This window comes from Periplaneta americana, chromosome 5 (genome assembly GCF_040183065.1).
Source record: "Periplaneta americana isolate PAMFEO1 chromosome 5, P.americana_PAMFEO1_priV1, whole genome shotgun sequence".
Taxonomy (NCBI): Eukaryota; Metazoa; Arthropoda; class Insecta; order Blattodea; family Blattidae; genus Periplaneta; species Periplaneta americana.
Window position 1 is genome coordinate 175,027,020 of NC_091121.1, and position 17,467 is coordinate 175,044,486.

General features: G+C 36.1%; 1 protein-coding gene across 1 annotated transcript in view; it reads left to right on the top strand.

The window, feature by feature from the left end:
- oaf (out at first) overlaps positions 1–17,467 on the top strand; it is a 747,676-nt gene that overhangs the window by 423,881 nt on the left and 306,328 nt on the right. The window contains exon 3 of the mRNA XM_069826820.1: positions 15,080–15,214. Within this exon, the coding sequence (XP_069682921.1) occupies positions 15,080–15,214 (135 nt within the window). The remainder of the gene's footprint in view (positions 1–15,079; positions 15,215–17,467) is intronic.

Sequence of the window (17,467 nt, forward strand, 5' to 3'; positions counted from 1 at the left end):
AGACACAAATCAAGTACTGCAGATAAATGATGAGAAGCGAGCTAAATATGTATCTTGTCTTCCATACCTCAGTGAAAAATATGACATTTCGCTTTACAACTGGGATGTTACAGGCTTACTATTTGGAGCAAGGGGTTGTTTACCAAAATTTACATGTAATATCCTTAAATCCTTTAAAATTCCCTTTTATGAAGTTCAGAAGATTGTAATGGAAATTCTGAAGGCCTCTCTTCAAATTCTACACTATAATCTATATGTTAACACGTAAATTTTTGTTTTAGTGTAAAAATCGAATCATTATTTTGGTCGTTTCATTTCCCTTTGTCTTTTATGTTTGTTAATTCCGGATCCCAGTGGTCAACCTCACTTGAGGACGAATGATTTAAAGAATCTTAGTAGTAGTTACATTATTATCAGTTATTGCTGGATTATTACATAAACTTAATTTGAAATGATGCTGTAGCATAAAATCTCAAAGCACCCAGTACTTTCAGCAGTAGTGAAATCGGTAAGCCTCTCATGGTTGTATTGTGATTTTCAATGAGAGGCACCAGAATATCCACAACAGTGTTCTTGTCGAAACGGTATCTCCTCTTAAATTGTTGGTCATTGTACAGGGACATCATTTTATTTTTACTTCAATTTTTATTGTACCTGAGTTTTTGAATGTACTTCACTCCCACCCCTTCTACTAAGGAAGTTCCAACTCCACACAGAACCAAGACCGCAGATAGTAAGCAGTACTGAGTTACTGAGTATAGTACGTTCCAGAAATATGTTCGCGTTTTCCAGTGACGAAAGAGCTTTCAATATTGAATCATATTTTCGCACAGGTACTGTCCGTTTGCCTACGTCGCATCCCGATTTCCCCCACCTGCTTCTGCTTGTCCCTCTGTAATAGCTGGGCCGTCTTAGCTCTTTTCTGAAAACATTAATTTCTCTTAGGAATTTGAAGTTTACGTAATATTATACAGCTGTTTAATTTAACTTAAGTAAAAGGGCCTCGTTAAGTAATTAACTTTCACGTGACTTCCTCCCTTTCTACAATCCTGCGGCATAACCACTTGGACGGACAGTAGATAGCATGTCTGAGTAATTTTATATTTTCGGGTCGGGCAGAAGTGAAGATTAAATTTACAGTATGTAGAGTAGGTACAGAATGATTTCAACATGAGTTACTAGTACGAAGGACGAAACTGGCAATTGGAATTAGATGCAATAGTCTATAGTACGATAATATGCCCAAAAGAACTGAAGCCTGTATCGAAATGAACGGCCACCATTTTCAAAATTGTGTTTAAATATTCATATTATGATTATTTTTCAATTTAACTTCTTTCTCTATATTGTACGCTAATGTGCTGTAGACAGTGTAATATACACTGCATAATGAATACGTTCGCATGGATAACTCACTTCGTGAGTAAAAACACTTATTCTTAATACAGTACTGTACTTTGATTAAAGAAAAACCTAATGAAAATGATCAAACTCAAAATCGCGATATTTCCTAGTTTACGTAAATGGATGAACTACTTTTCTTCCTTCCTATACCTAGTAGAGTGATTTGTGTTTTACGCCAGTATCATCGAACTCCAGTCTTGGAGGGGGGAGCAAGCGGTGTTTCCGGTTCTCTAAAGGTATAGACAGGTTAATATTAAAAATGTTAGTAAAAATAAAATGATGTCCCTGTACAACACCAAAGGATTTTCCATATCACTGATATATTTTTTGTTTCGTCGAGACACATTTTCATTTTTATTTGATTATAGACTCAATAAATTCAATAAGATCATAATCATCATCCATTGTATACTGAATCATCTGATTACAATGCATATGAGGAAACACTTGAGTTAGGCTGAATAGATTTTTTATGGTCCAATAGGGGATATGGGCAATTTCAAGAAAAACCACAAAATTGAATTTGTAGAGTATCTTAACTTTCTGAATTAAATGAATAAACATACATAACTTATATACATAATTATGGTCACTGACAATTCAATTTCAGTACTGACGCTTGTATCGAAGTCTTTCACATGGCATTGCACACATTGAATTCTAACACACACATTTTACAAGTCCTTGTCTGAAGAATATATCTTTTTAAGGATCTGTTCATTCCCATACAGCTTCACACTAAGTTCTTCACATGAGGAATGAAAGTTTGTTTTCACTTGTAACAAAGCTGTTTCAATTTTCATTCTTGATTTTTCATCAATCCGGATTGAGTTCATTGTGGAGAAAAGTCTTTCAACTGAAGAATTACTGACTGAAAGACACATGGTTAATGACACTATTTTGAGAAGATTTTCAAATGGAATAGAATTTTTTATTTTTGAAAAGTTGAAAAACATCACACCAATTTTCACCTGTTGGTTTGTCACAAAACTTTTCATTTTTTGAATTACTCAAAAATGGACGCTGCGGCAGGTCTAACGCTTCCACGCAACGCGAATAAAGACAAAGATTGTAGCCTATATCGTATGTTCTTCTCAAAGAGTGCAGAATATCTCGCTTGCTGGTTCTTCTGTCTCATACTGAGAACCGTTCAGAAATGTGCATGAATCACAGCAGTTTCATCACGATACTTAAATATTCATGTGTAAAATGTTATTGAAACAAAATCAAAATTTCTGGGGACAAAATTAATTTCCGAGGACAAAAAGGGGACAGTTACTCCCTGGGGACAGCAACTCAAAACCGGGACTGTCTACTCAAATCGGGGACGTCTGGTCAGTCTAACTTGACAAGGTACCTTATTTGAATAAGTGTTCACTTTAGTGGGATTTATGAATTGGAAATTATTATAAGCAACTGCTTAAGGGTTTCCTTACGATGTGTTGACTATGAATTCGGCCCATAATGACAGAGCTATGCTATGGATTTTCGTCCGCAAGAAGTATTGTAGTTAAAGATGAGAGGCGCTGTGTGGAAATCCTAAGAGAATTGAGGGAGAGCGGACGGCTGAGCCAGCCACTTGTTGCACACGTACCTGTCTACCGTTCAACATTGTCCATAATAAATCTCTTATATGATTGCTCTCACGGCATGCTTGATTCGCGCCTGTAATTTATGGCTTGTGACACTGGCAGTTAAAACACCAACATACCTGTAGCATTCCACTTCCCGTTGTTCTTTCGCTTCCTGGTTTTATGAGTATCAGAGCCACGCCGTAAATGTCGACAGGATCAATAGAGTTTCGTGACGGTTACGTGTTGAAGATTTACGCACATACTTCTTTACCCCTACCTACTTTTACTTGACTGTAGACATTTTAGTTTTGATTATTACAACTAATACTGAACTGTTACAGAGACATTCCTAACCAAAGTACGGTACATTTTTGGTAACTTATCATTATTATTCTGATGTAGTTAAGGCCATTATAATAATTATTATACTTTGCTCTAGAGTATGCCATTAGGAAAGTCCAGGATAACAAAGAGGGTTTGGAATTGAACGGGTTACATCAGCTGCTTGTCTATGCGGATGACGTGAATATGTTAGGAGAAAATCCACAAACGATTAAGGAAAACAAGGGAATTTTACTGGAAGCAAGTAAAGAGATAGGTTTGGAAGTAAATCCCGAAAGGCAAAGTATATGATTATGTCTCGTGACGAGAATATTGTACGAAATGTAAATATAAAAATTGTAAATTTATCTTTTGAAGAGGTGGAGAAGTTCAAATATCTGGGAGCAACAGTAACAAATATAAATGATACTCGGGAGGAAATTAAACACAGAATAAATATGGGAAATGCCTGTTATTATTCGGTTGAGAAGCTTTTATCATCCAGTCTGTTGTCAAAAAATCTGAAAGTTAGAATTTATAAAACAGTTATATTACCGGTTGTTCTTTATAGTTGTGAAGCTTGGACTCTCACTTTGAGAGAGGAACATAGGTTAAGGGTGTTTGAGAATATGGTGCTTAGGAAAATATTTGGAGCTAAGAAGGATGAAGTTACAGTAGAATGGAGAAAGTTACACAACACAGAACTTCACGCATTGTATTCTTCACCTGACATAATTGGGAACATTAAATCCAGACGTTTGAGTTGGGCAGGGCATGTAGCGCGTATGCATATACAGTGTTAGTTGGGTGGCCGGAGGGAAAAAGATCTTTGGGGAGACCGAGACGTAGATGGGAAGATAATATTAAAATGGATTTGAGGGAGGTGGGATATGATGATAGAAACTGGATTAATCTTGCTCAGGATAGGGACCAATGGCGGGCTTATGTGAGGGGGGCAATGAACCTCGGGGTTCCTTAAAAGCCAGTAAGTAAGTAAATAATAATAATAATAATAATAATAATAATAATAATAATAATAATAATAATAATAATCTCTGTGTATTTTATTTTGAAGATTGTTTGTAATTCGAACTGTTCCATCGATGGGAAATATGCATGGATTTTATTTGCGTCATAAGCTAGCACTTTAAGAAAACAAATTACTTTTCCTGATAAAAAAAAATGCATTCATAATGTTATTACTTATTTACAGTTGACTTTTAGAGAACCCGGAGGTAGAACGCTTCAGATTGCCGAACTTCAAGATTAGTCTGGAATGTGACCGATGCCATTGGTTGAGAATTGCAGTTATCCCTCTTGCTTCGTCTTCCGGCAATGTTTACGTCAGACATTATATAACGCATTATTCTTTCTATTTTCTTTTAATCTCTTTCATAAATCCTTTCCTTCCGCGTATTTAAAATCTGCTTGTGTATGTTCCGCAGTCTATTTATTATGTATATGCACAATTTATTTATAAAGTTTATTTATTCAGCTGGGTGGGTTTGTATGTAGAATGTTTCCCTCTTTGTGATGATCACTTCTCCTCCGGTTTTCTTGCGATTAACAGCAGTCATGGAGATATAAGGATAAAGGCGTACGATTCCAGGAAGTTCTAACTTTATGCAGACTTGAATGCCCATCAGAGCTCTCGGCAGAAAATAACGTCTGAAGCAACATTTACGTTTCTAGAATTAAGCGGCTTACGACGATGGGCCGCACCACACGGGTTGTATTTACAAGTGCGTTTTATTTCTGAGAGCGGGACAGAGATGAATGTTGGGATTATGACGTCTACCGCGTATGCTTGAAGAAACTAATTGCCCAGGTAATTCTTATTTCATTTTGTGACAATAACTATAGGAGAAGATTTGTAGTGCACGATGTTCTTTTATGATCTTAATTTATAAAATAAGATGAACGGCTAGAAAAGACCTCTCATGAATTTAAACTCATAGGGTGGTATTCATAGGTATTTCGCAGCACACGCTACGAGCGTACTAAGCTAGCCCCGGCTATCCACTGGTTACTTGTACAGAATTCAAATCATATCCTATCGCTAACACTGGTTTATGAATACGAAAAACGCTGATCATCCACCGGAAGCCCGAGCTAAAAATGTCTATGAATACGGCCCTTAGTTATGTATTCAAACTAGTGGTGTTGATCGATCAAAATATTTAATCGATTAACGATTTGAATTTAATCGATTAATCAAGCTTTGATCGATTTGAAAAAAGTTGTAATCCCCTGGTGGAGGGGCAGAGAAGGCCTGACGGCCTTATCTCTACCGGATTAAATAAATAAATACTAATACTACTAAATACAGTTATTATTAAATTTAATTTGTGTTTGGTGATAAGCTTAAGTATAAAATTTAGTATACTGCGTGTTCAGTTCAAAGTGTGTCATGGTTCGCTGTATGCCGTCATGTGGCTAGACGATGAGCCTAGAGAATTCAATATTCCTACACTTCCGCAGAGGCGTATTACCTATGTTCCAGAGAAGTTGCCTAGCAAGTACGGCGTTCATTCTGAAGAGTACTTATCGATACGTACGGTAACACCTGTAGTGGCAGGAATGTGAACTGTTTGGAAACACGTACTGAGCTGAGTTTTTTTTTTTTTTCGGGATATGGCGAGAGGGTTAAGACGATTACTTACGTATTTGTTGACATTAACTTGGACGGTCAACATGGACACGGAGCATTTGATTTGTACTGTGGAATGTTGCCGTACGCAACCGATGATAACAAATACTTTGCGTACGACTTGCCCGCGCAAAACACAGTTCGAAAGAGATTATGGTAGCACACAGACTTTACTGACCGCCATCTGTTCAATACAATTCATTTTATTAAGCCATTAAACATGCAGTGAAAGGCTTCGTCACAAAAAAAAAAAAACATACATTTGAAAATACACATATAATTGAGAACAATAATTAGAATGAAATCAAAACATTTTGAAACTCTAAAATTAATTAAAACACTTCACTCTTATGTAATAATTGTAACTAATCTAAATAACTTTATTTATTAAAAAACAATTTCGTATGAACTTATGTTAAGAAACTCATATACAGAGTAGAAAGGATTAATTAAAAGTCAATTATAAAATCTAGCTTTGAAACTATTGGTTGGTAACTTATAATATTGACTGGGAAGCTTATTATATAATTTCATCCCCAAGACAGAAAAATGTATACTAGTTTTATGTTGCTACGACGTTCAAGTTATACCATACACGTTCTCAAGTTCAGATTGAACGCCTTGATTAATAGACAATTTCTCTGACATAAAAGCTGAAACTCGCTTCAAATCGCTGACTCACAACTGTGACGTCATGACACACTTTGAAATGAACACCCTGTATATGTATATACTGTATAGTATTACAAAACAATACTATTTTAGTTATTTACTAACATTTATTATGTAGACGTAATTTATTGTGTCAAGTCTTCGGGGATTTTCAAGGCAAACACAAATAAAAAAAGTATGAAGGCTCACCTAGTTAATACTGCTTCATCCGTGATTTTAAACATGTGAGTGCATTCACATGTTCCGATTTAAGTGCTGCTCTACGTTTAGTAACAATGTTTCCTGCATCACTAAACAGAATTTTTTTTCTGCCAAGCACTTCTTCACGATCGCTCAATTTAAATCCAAACGTTTCACCGAGTTTGCTTCTCAAATTCTCATAGGCCTATGACATAATGGAGTTTTCACATCTTTCACAGATCACAGAAATCTGATTTTATTTCTTTAGCAAACTAAACATACAAGTTTCATCTGGAAACTCAGTAACGAAATTGCAACAGATCAGCAGACAGGTCCCAATTGAAATCTGGTTACAAAATTTTAGAAATAGATGAAGATAGTTACTCTCTCACTTGCATACAGTGTAGCCAGGACTAAGGGATGTGGGGGGCGTATTCCTGAAATGTATGTATTTCATATGCTAGCAAGACGAGCTGACAAACTTAATAAGGGTTTTGCATTGTGTTTCAACTTTTAATAGGGTAGACCAGGTCACTGTCCTGATATCTTAATCTCTTTTTGAAGCGTTTCTGCAAAGATTTGCCCTATGCTACCTGCTTCGCAGTTACAAAATAACGGTATTATCGTGTTTGAAATAAGCCTAAGTAATTTCTGAGAGACAAAATAATATTGTCGGAATTTTTACTCTGAGTTTGCATTAACAAAATAATAAATGATATCAAGTACAACTGGTTATTTTAATCGACTCGATTATTCGATTACATATTTTTGATCGATTAATCTTACAATAGAAATTAATCGATTAATCGGTTAAATCCCACAACACTAATTCAAACGGTATGCAACTGAGGTAGTTGATAATGTAATTTAAACTTCTTTTAAAATGGAGAACCCACATAAAGATAATAAGATAATTATGTCATCATCATCATCTCCAAGTTGGCCTTTTGGCTTGTTTTTTACTTGATTATTTAACGACGCTGTATAAACTGCTAGGTTATTCAGCGTCGATGGGATTGGTGATAGCGAGATGATCACTCCGACTTTCTGCGCAGGGATCAGTTAAGTTACAAACTCGATAACCAGCCAGGCTCTGTTTTGTACGTACCGAAAAAAAAAAAAACAGATAAGGCTATAACCTGCGCAATCGACAGCGAATATGGAGAAATCCTACTCATCTCTGACAAGTGTAGGGTTGCTTTCGACTATATTCGGCTGTATTGGTTAGCTCGCTCTCTCTCCCTCTCCCCCTTTCTCTCTCTTCTTTGCTTTATAAAATCGCATAACGTATTGTTAGTTTTCTCTCCCTCCATAAAAGTTTTATTTTACGTTGGCATATTTTTTTTTCTTGTTTGTGGGTGTTCCTCTCATTTTTTATTTTGTGTTACGAGATATATTTATTTGTACAGTGTATTAAATATATTGATAGTTTAGAAATAAATGCAGATTTGTCTCTAGTTTCTTCTAGTTGTAGTTGTTCAGTAGCTTGTGATCTAATTTATTGGTTTGCGAAAGAAGAGGGAATTGTCAGTGAAATTGCTGTTCAGGTATGTAACAGCCTAGATCATATATGTATTTTCGGACCATCGGATCTGTGCCCCTTCAGCGCTGTCGTCTTTCTTGGAAAAGTTAACGCCTCTACTCACTCCATTCCACCAGCTTTCCTCCCACCACGTCAAACTGCAGACCACGAACCTTGCCGAATAGGGGTGTTGCCAAACTTCCGCCAAACAGTGTCATGTCTCTTGAATATTGCTTATTAATAATGTGAGGTTAGTTATTACTTATTCATAATTTAATTTAAGTAGGTCTAATGAGGTTGACTGACTTCTACGATTAATTGGAGATAATTATATGATTACAGTGGCTATTTGTTGGTTAAATGGAATTTACATGAAGGGAATCTATTTCGTTTCTAAAAAGAAATGTTTTCGTCATAAATACTTTTTCTTCACCTTATTATTTTATTTTATTAGGTATGGAACGTGATCTTGAAGGCCTAATAAAATTATAAAGTTGTAGGAATGAATAAACACATAGTCATGTACCCTCTTTCTTTCTCATCTGGGCTAAGAACCGGCTATGGCGAAGTTAATACATACTACGATCTTATTTACATACTATATAACGTAACATACTGATAATGTGCAGGAGTTCTAATTTATTTTTATGAAAATAATTTACATATTTACAAAAGACTAAGACATGTATTATGCATGAAATTAGAGAGGTCATATCCCGGACATATCTGAATCTGAGTCGCTACTATAGCTGCTGCTGCTGTCTTTACCCAAGTTGATAACAAATCTAGCTACTTCCTCTTCTATTAATCCGTAACGTTTCTTTCCCACCTTGGAAATGTATTACTTTCCTCGCAACCTTCAGTAATTTCTTCAAAGTCGGAGCTTCTTTCTGCATGGTATAAAATTCTTGTATCTTTCTTCTTAAAATACATCGGTCCATATCATCTACATGAATTAAAGGTTCCCTTGGACTGTTCCTCCCTGGTGATTCTAGCTTTTCATCTCCTGCACAGACTCCCTCTTGCCTGATTTTCTTTATTAGGCGCTCTGACCCATCTTTATAAATTACATAAAATGTTGTATTATATCAGTATTAGTTAAGTAAGTAATTTTAATACGTAATCAACTGAAATAAAATAAGCCTCATCTGTGATCGCAGCTGCTCTTTTCGTTGCCTGATTTATAGGAAACAGATACTGACCTGTTTGTTTCTCTTCATCGAAAAATGCTATTACTTGCTTAATAATATTTTTTTTCACCACTCCGTGCTACTGTATTGATGTTGAGTTGACAACACTGGACTGCAAGTGCAAATAAACTGAAGAAGGTTCAAACTTGTGAGCAGTGGGGGAGAGAGAGGGAGACAGATAGGAATGCAAGGAGGGAAATGAATTACCGAGGCTGAGAAGGAATTAGGGTTCAGTTCGCATATCTTACGGGGGCACAGATCCGATGGTCCGACTATAACAGATAACTCATCGCTATGTTAAAATCGGCAGCACTTTGAAGAGAAAAACCGCCAGGATCGCCACCCGTCCGTTGTAAACGAACACGAGATGGCAGTACAGTCGCTAATGCCATTCAAATGGGAATTATGACGTGACTCCTTATGTAACAACTAGATGGCAGCGTAGTAACAAAAGTTGTTAACGTCAACGCCTATAAGGCCGACCTATCTGTTACATGTATGATCTAGGGTAATAGTAATGAGAAACGTAACAGTCCCTACTTTTTTTTTTCATCATTAACGTCTTGGCCTCCTCAACTTTCAAACCCATCGATCGCCACTGCCTATGTCTAAACAGAACATTGAACAACAATCTTGATCTAATGCAGCATTAGAACTGCGCATTAGCTCCTAATTACATCAGTAGCAGCAGTGTTCATGGGGTTCATGGGGTTCATGGGGAGATGAAATTGATAATTTCGTATTTCGTGAAATGTGTGATATTAGCATAGGAATAATAATTTTTCTTCATTATATTGCAATAATAATAATAATAATAATAATAATAATAATAATAATAATAATAATAATAATAATAATAATAAATTCAAATATCTTGGAGCAACAGTAACAAATATAAATGACACTCGGGAGGAAATTAAACGCAGAATAAATATGGGAAATGCGTGTTATTATTCGGTTGAGAAGCTCTTATCATCCAGTCTGCTGTCCAAAAATCTGAAAGTTAGAATTTATAAAACAGTTATATTACCGGTTCTTCTGTATCGTTGTGAAACTTGGACTCTCACTCTGAGAGAGGAACATAGGTTAAGGGTGTTTGAGAATAAGGTGCTTAGGAAAATATTTGGGGCTAAGCGGGATGAAGTTACAGGAGAATGGAGAAAGTTACAGAACACAGAACTGCACGCATTGTATTCTTCACCTGACATAATTAGGAACATTAAATCCAGACGTTTGAGATGGTCAGGGCATGTAGCACGTATGGGCGAATCCAGAAATGCATATAGAGTGTTAGTTGGGAGACCGGAGGGAAAAAGACCTTTAGGGAGGCCGAGACGTAGATGGGAGGATAATAATATTAAAATGGATTTGAGGGAGGTGGGGTATGATGATAGAGTCTGGGTTAATCTTGCACAGGATAGGGGCCGCTGGCGGGCTTTTGTGAGGGCGGTAATGAACCTTCGGGTTCCTTAAAAGCCATTTGTATGTAAGTAAGTAATAATAATAATAATAATAATAATAATAATAATAATAATATACAGACACACAAAAACACACTCCAACAATATTCTCAACACACAACTCAATTTCAAAACACTAATACTATACATAGGAAACAAAAGACAGATCCAAACCTACATCAACACATAAACAAAATACACCCAAAGCTACACTACACATTGGAAATTGAAAACAACAAATCCATAAATTTTCTAGACATCACAATAACAAAAGGAGACAACAAACACACATTCAAAGTATACAGAAAATCCACAACAACAACACACATACACAACACATCCAACCACCCCACACAACACAAACAAGCTGCATTCCGAACAATGGTACACAGACTACTCAACATACCAATGAACCAACAAGATTGCAACGAAGAACTAAACACAATCAAATACATAGCACAAGAAAACGGATACCACCCGAACATAATAGACAACGTAATACTTAAGACAAAACAAAACCACAAAAAAACAGAAGAATACAACACAAACACAAGAACACAAAAAATACATCACACTAACATACGAAAACAAAAACACACATAAAATTGCAACCTCATTCAAGAAATTAAACTACAACATCGCATACAGAACAAATAACACTCTACAAGAACATCTCAACACACAAACAACACAAACAAACAAATACAACCACACAGGCGTATACAAACTCAAATGTAACACCTGCACCAACTTCTACATAGGACAGACAGGCAGATCATTTCAAACACGTTACAAAGAACACATCACAGCCATACCAAATTAAAAAACACCTCCACATATGCAGAACACATCACAAATGCCAACCACACCTACAGAGACATCAACACAGACATGGAAATACTGCACATCCAACCAAAAAGCCAGAAACTCAACACACTAGAACAATATGAAATATACAGACACACAAAATCACACCCCAACGATATTCTCAACACACAACTCAATTTCAAAACACATACACTCTTTGACTCTAAACTACGAACGCATCCACACAGGAAACAAGAGGCGCCAAGACCAACAACGACCAGTTCCGAAGATGACCGAAAATAGGTCGAAACATGTTAACAAAGGACGTTAATATTTAACACAAGAAAGTTCTTATCATACATATTCCGAAGTGATACAGTGTTAAAAGTTGTGTAATGAAGATGTACAATAATAATTTATGTCTTAAGTAGTAAAATAACATTTATTCGGTATTGACTTTCTGATCGTACGTGGCTCCGTCAGAGTTCTTGTATATTCTAACGGAAGAGTTACAAATCTGTTGTTAAGTTACAGAGCCCTTTAATCATCTGAAGGTGACAAACATAAGCAAAAACCAGATTGTAAATCGATAGAATAATTAGCCATACTGCACGTAAGAAACACATTTGCTTGTTATCCTGTCATGTAGAAATCATAAAAATATTAATTGGATTTGTACACAGACAGTAGTAATGTATCAAATCCTTGACGAAAACAGGTAGAAGTATTCAATAAACACTCCAATGACTTTTTTGTCTTAATTTCGCTCGAAATGACAATTATGAGTGACTTGCTTTCTGAACCTGGTACTCCACAGTCTTCTAACTACACTTCTGAGATGTTCACAGTAACTACAGTTTTCCATATTGTGGCTTATTACAGTAGCTGATCTGTAAACTTAGTCCAAATACATATCAGGATGTTTAATATTAATACATTTTATTAATTACGCTGGCAGCATATTGCATCTCGACCCACAAAGAAACAAACCAAGACAGTACCTACGGAGACATATTGATAAGTCCTTAACCTCTCATGTATCTCGAAAGAAACTTCAATTTAATCAAAATGATCATCTTTTAATTCTATATACTTAGCACTGCGATCATACAGCTATTCTAAGCTTTACAACAATTGCTTGTCTTGGTCTACGAACCGCCTTTCATATTAAGTACCGCCACTTACTACTGCTTCACTGGATGAAAATTTCTTTCCTTTCCTTAATTTTGCTTTCCTTTCCTTTAATTGTACTTTCCTTTCCCTTTTCTTTCTCCTTTCTTTTCCTTACCTTTGCCGTTCCTTCTCCCTATTCCATCCCCTATGCTTTCCTTTTCCTTTCCTTTCTTTTAATTCTACTTTCCTTTCCTTTTCCTTTCTCTTTTCTTCCCTTACCTTTGCTTTTTCTTCTCCCTATTCCTTCCCTTTTCCTTTCCTTTCCTTAATTTTGCTTTCCTTTCCTTTAATTGTACTTTCCTTTCTCTTTTCTTTCCCTTACCTTTGCCTTTCCTTCTCCTTATTCGTTTCCCCATGCTTTCCTTTTCCTTTCCTTTCCTTAATTTTGCTTTCCTTTTCTTTAATTGTACTTTCCTTTCCCTTTCCTTTCTCTTTTCTTTCCCTTATCTTTGCTTTTCCTTCTCCCTATTCCTTCCCTTATCCTTTCCTTAATTTTGCTCTCCTTTTCTTTAATTGTACTTTCCTTTCCCTTTCCTTTCTCTTTTCTTTCCCTTATCTTTGCTTTTCCTTCTCCCTATTCCTTCCCTTATCCTTTCCTTTCCTTTCCTTAACTTTGCTTTCCTTTCCTTTAATTATACTTTCCTTTCCCTTTCCTTTCTCTTTTCTTTCCCTTACCTTTGCTTTTCCTTCTCCCTATTCCTTCCCTTATCCTTTCCTTTCCTTTCCTTTCCTTTCCTTTCCTTTCCTTTCCTTAATTTTGCTTTCCTTTCCTTTAATTGTACTTTCCTTTCCTTTTCCTTTCTCTTTTCTTTCCCTTACCTTTGCTTTTCCTTCTCCCTATTCCTTCCCTTATCCTTTCCTTTCCTTAATTTTGCTTTCCTTTCCTTTAATTCTACTTTCCTTTCCTTTTCCTTTCTTTTTTTCTTTTCCTTACCTTTGCCTTTCCTTCTCCATATTCCTTTCCCTATGCTTTCCTTTTCCTTTCCTTTCCTTAATTTTGCTTTCCTTTCCTTTAATTGTACTTTCCTTTTCCTTTCTTTCTCTTTTCTTTCCCTTACCTTTGCTTTTCCTTCTCCCTATTCCTTCCCTTATCCTTTCCTTTCCTTTCCTTTCCTTAATTTTGCTTTCCTTTTCTTTAATTGTACTTTCCTTTTCCTTTCTCTTTTCTTTCCCTTACCTTTGCCTTTGCTTCTCCCTATTCCTTTCCCTATGCTTTCCTTTTCCTTTCCTTTCCTTAATTTTGCTCTCCTTTTTTTTAATTGTACTTTCCTTTCCCTTTCCTTTCTCTTTTCTTTCCCTTATCTTTGCTTTTCCTTCTCCCTATTCCTTCCCTTATCCCTTCCTTTCCTTTCCTTAATTTTGCTTTCCTTTCCTTTAATTATACTTTCCTTTCCCTTTCCTTTCTCTTTTCTTTCCCTTACCTTTGCTTTTCCTTCTCCCTATTCCTTCCATTATCCTTTCCTTTCCTTAATTTTGCTTTCCTTTCCTTTAATTCTACTTTCCTTTCCTTTTCCTTTCTTTTTTCTTTCCCTTACCTTTGCCTTTCCTTCTCCCTATTCCTTTCCCTATGCTTTCCTTTTCCTTTCCTTTCCTTTAATTGTACTTTCCTTTCCCTTTTCTTTCTCTTTTCTTTCCCTTATCTTTGCTTTTCCTTCTCCCTATTCCTTCCCTTATCCTTTCCTTTCCTTTCCTTAAGTTTGCTTTCCTTTCCTTTAATTGTACTTTCCTTTCCCTTTCCTTTCTTTTTTTGTTTCCCTTATCTTTGCTTTTCCTTCTCCCTATTCCTTCCCTTATCCTTCCCTTATCCTTTCCTTAATTTTGCTTTCCTTTCCTTTAATTCTACTTTCCTTTCCTTTTCCTTTCTCTTTTCTTTCCCTTACCTTTGCCTTTCCTTCTCCCTATTCCTTCCCCTATCCTTTCCTTTTCCTTTCCTTTTTCCTTTCCTTTCTCCTTTCCTTTTTCCTTTCTTTCCTTTCCTTTCCTTTTTCCTTTTCTTTCCTTTCCTTTTTCAAATCTCTCTTCATGATCTTTTGCAGTATAATTTTGGTGCAGAGGTTATCATTGATCCTGTATATTCCATGCTGCACAGAAGTGTGTTGACAGGGTGGTTTGTGTTTGTGTTGCAGGACGTACAAATCTTAAAGGCGCTGGTGCTGGGCGAAGAGGAGCGAGGTCAGAGCCAGTACCAAGTGATGTGTTTCGTGTGCCACTTCCAGAAGGGGGAGTTCATATCCTCTGATGCAATGTCCAAGCTGCGGCAGGTGAGATGGGTTTCTGTCATGCACCGCCCTCGTTAGACAAGCAACACGCACCCTGGCAGGCAGTGAGCCTTGTTTGAAATTAATCTCGTGAATTTATTGTAGAAGTCATACCCAGCATGCAGACTTCACACTGGCAACATGGGAGACGATCCCGATCTGTAGATGGGAGGAAATTGATAATTCCTGAATAGTATTAATAGCAATATTAGTAGTAATTATGGGGAAGAGTTGCCTAATTTCGTGATGCAAGAATATTAAATAAAAAGTGTTTTTAATGTACGTACATTTTTAGATTTCAGAAAGTTACATGTCAGCATTTTTATCTCAAATTTGTACACTATTTACAAACAAACAATACAAATAAACAAAAATAAATACCATTCTAGAATGGTTGGTATATTTTCCCGATACTACAGGGGTATTTTCGTGATAGTCCTTAAATTCAAAATAGTTAGGCATATTCAGTCAAATTTTAAATTTCTCAGTCAGATTCATACCTACAACCCAGACAATTAAAGTTCTTTCGGTGTTTTGAAATGCCTTGACATAAGTTATTTCATGAAACTACTGATCACAACTGACGCATCTTTCACCACGCTTGGCGTCCTGAAAATTTCCTGAGCAAGATCCGCACAAACTGTTAGGCTTATCGTTCGGCCTATCTTTAAGCACAGATCTTCTCTGTTTGGCTTCTGAAGATGATGCTGTTTCGTTATCTACCTGTGTTAACTCAATTGAGAGGCTGAAAATGTCATTTTCATTCACTGGTGCTTTGCTCAGGATAAAGACCGATGGCGGGATTATGTGAGGGCGGTAATGAACCTCCGGGTTCTCTAAAAGCCGTTAGTAATAATAATAATAATAATAATAATAATAATAATAATAGGCCCACTTACTTACTTACTGGCTTTTAAGGAACCCGGAGGTTCATTGCCGCCCTCACATAAGCCCGCCATTGGTCCCTATCCTGAGCAAGATTAATCCATTCTCTATCATATCCCATCTCCTTCAAATCCATTTTAATATTATCTTCCCACCTACGTCTCGGCCTCCCTAAAGGTCTTTTTCTCTCCGGCCTCCCAGCTAACACTCCATATGCATTTCTGGATTCGCCCATACGTACTACATGCCCTGCCCATCTCAAACGTCTGGATTTAATGTTCCTAATTATGTCAGATGAAGAATACAATAAGTGCAGTTCTGTGTTGTGTAACTTTCTCCATTCTCCTGTAACTTCATCCCTTTTAGCCCCAAATAATTTCCTAAGCACTTTATTCTCAAACACCCTTAACCTATGTTCCTCTCTCAAAATGAGAGTCCAAGTTTCACAACCATAAAGAACAACCGGTAATATAACTGTTTTATAAATTCTAACTTTCAGATTGTTGGACAGCAGACTGGATGATAAAAGCTTCTCAACCGAATAATAACACGCATGTCCCATATTTATTCTGTGTTTAATTACCTCCCGAGTATCATTTATATTTGTTACTGTTGCTCCAAGATATTTGAACTTCTCCACCTCTTCGAAAGATAAATTTCCAATTTTTATATTTCCATTTCGTAAAATATTCTCGTCACGAGACATAATCATATACTTTGTCTTTTCGGGATTTACTTCCAAACCTATCTCTTTACTTGCTTCCAGTATAATTCCCGTGTTTTCCCTAATCGTTTGTGGATTTTCTCCTAACATATTCACGTCATCCGCATAGACAAGCAGCTGATGTAACCCATTCAATTCCAAACCCTCTCTGTTATCCTGGAATAATAATAATAGTAATAATAATAATAATAATAATAATAATAATAATAATAATAATAATTTCCTAATATTTCATTTGCGTGTTTTGATATTATAGATTACTGCTATATTTCCCATCTCTTCTTTATGAGGCAAGACAAATTCAGAACATGAAAACTGAGGATGTATAAATTATTACTTCATAGCGTACTCATAGATCACATAGTTTGTTATGTAAATAAATAACTGAAGCGTTGGGCCGAATAACGGTCTATGTTACAATCTGCTAATTGTGCAGGAGGAACAAAATGTTACATCTTAATCCCGCTCATAAATTTACTATCGGACGGGCAACATAGACCGTTATTCCATCAATATTTGTACACTAAGCAAAGTATACGATTGTATGTTATTGAAAGTCATAGCCCTATTATACATCATAGAAGTTTGTCAGATTTTTAACTCCACAGAAATGCTACTGAGGAATGCAGACAATAAACAGTTTTATA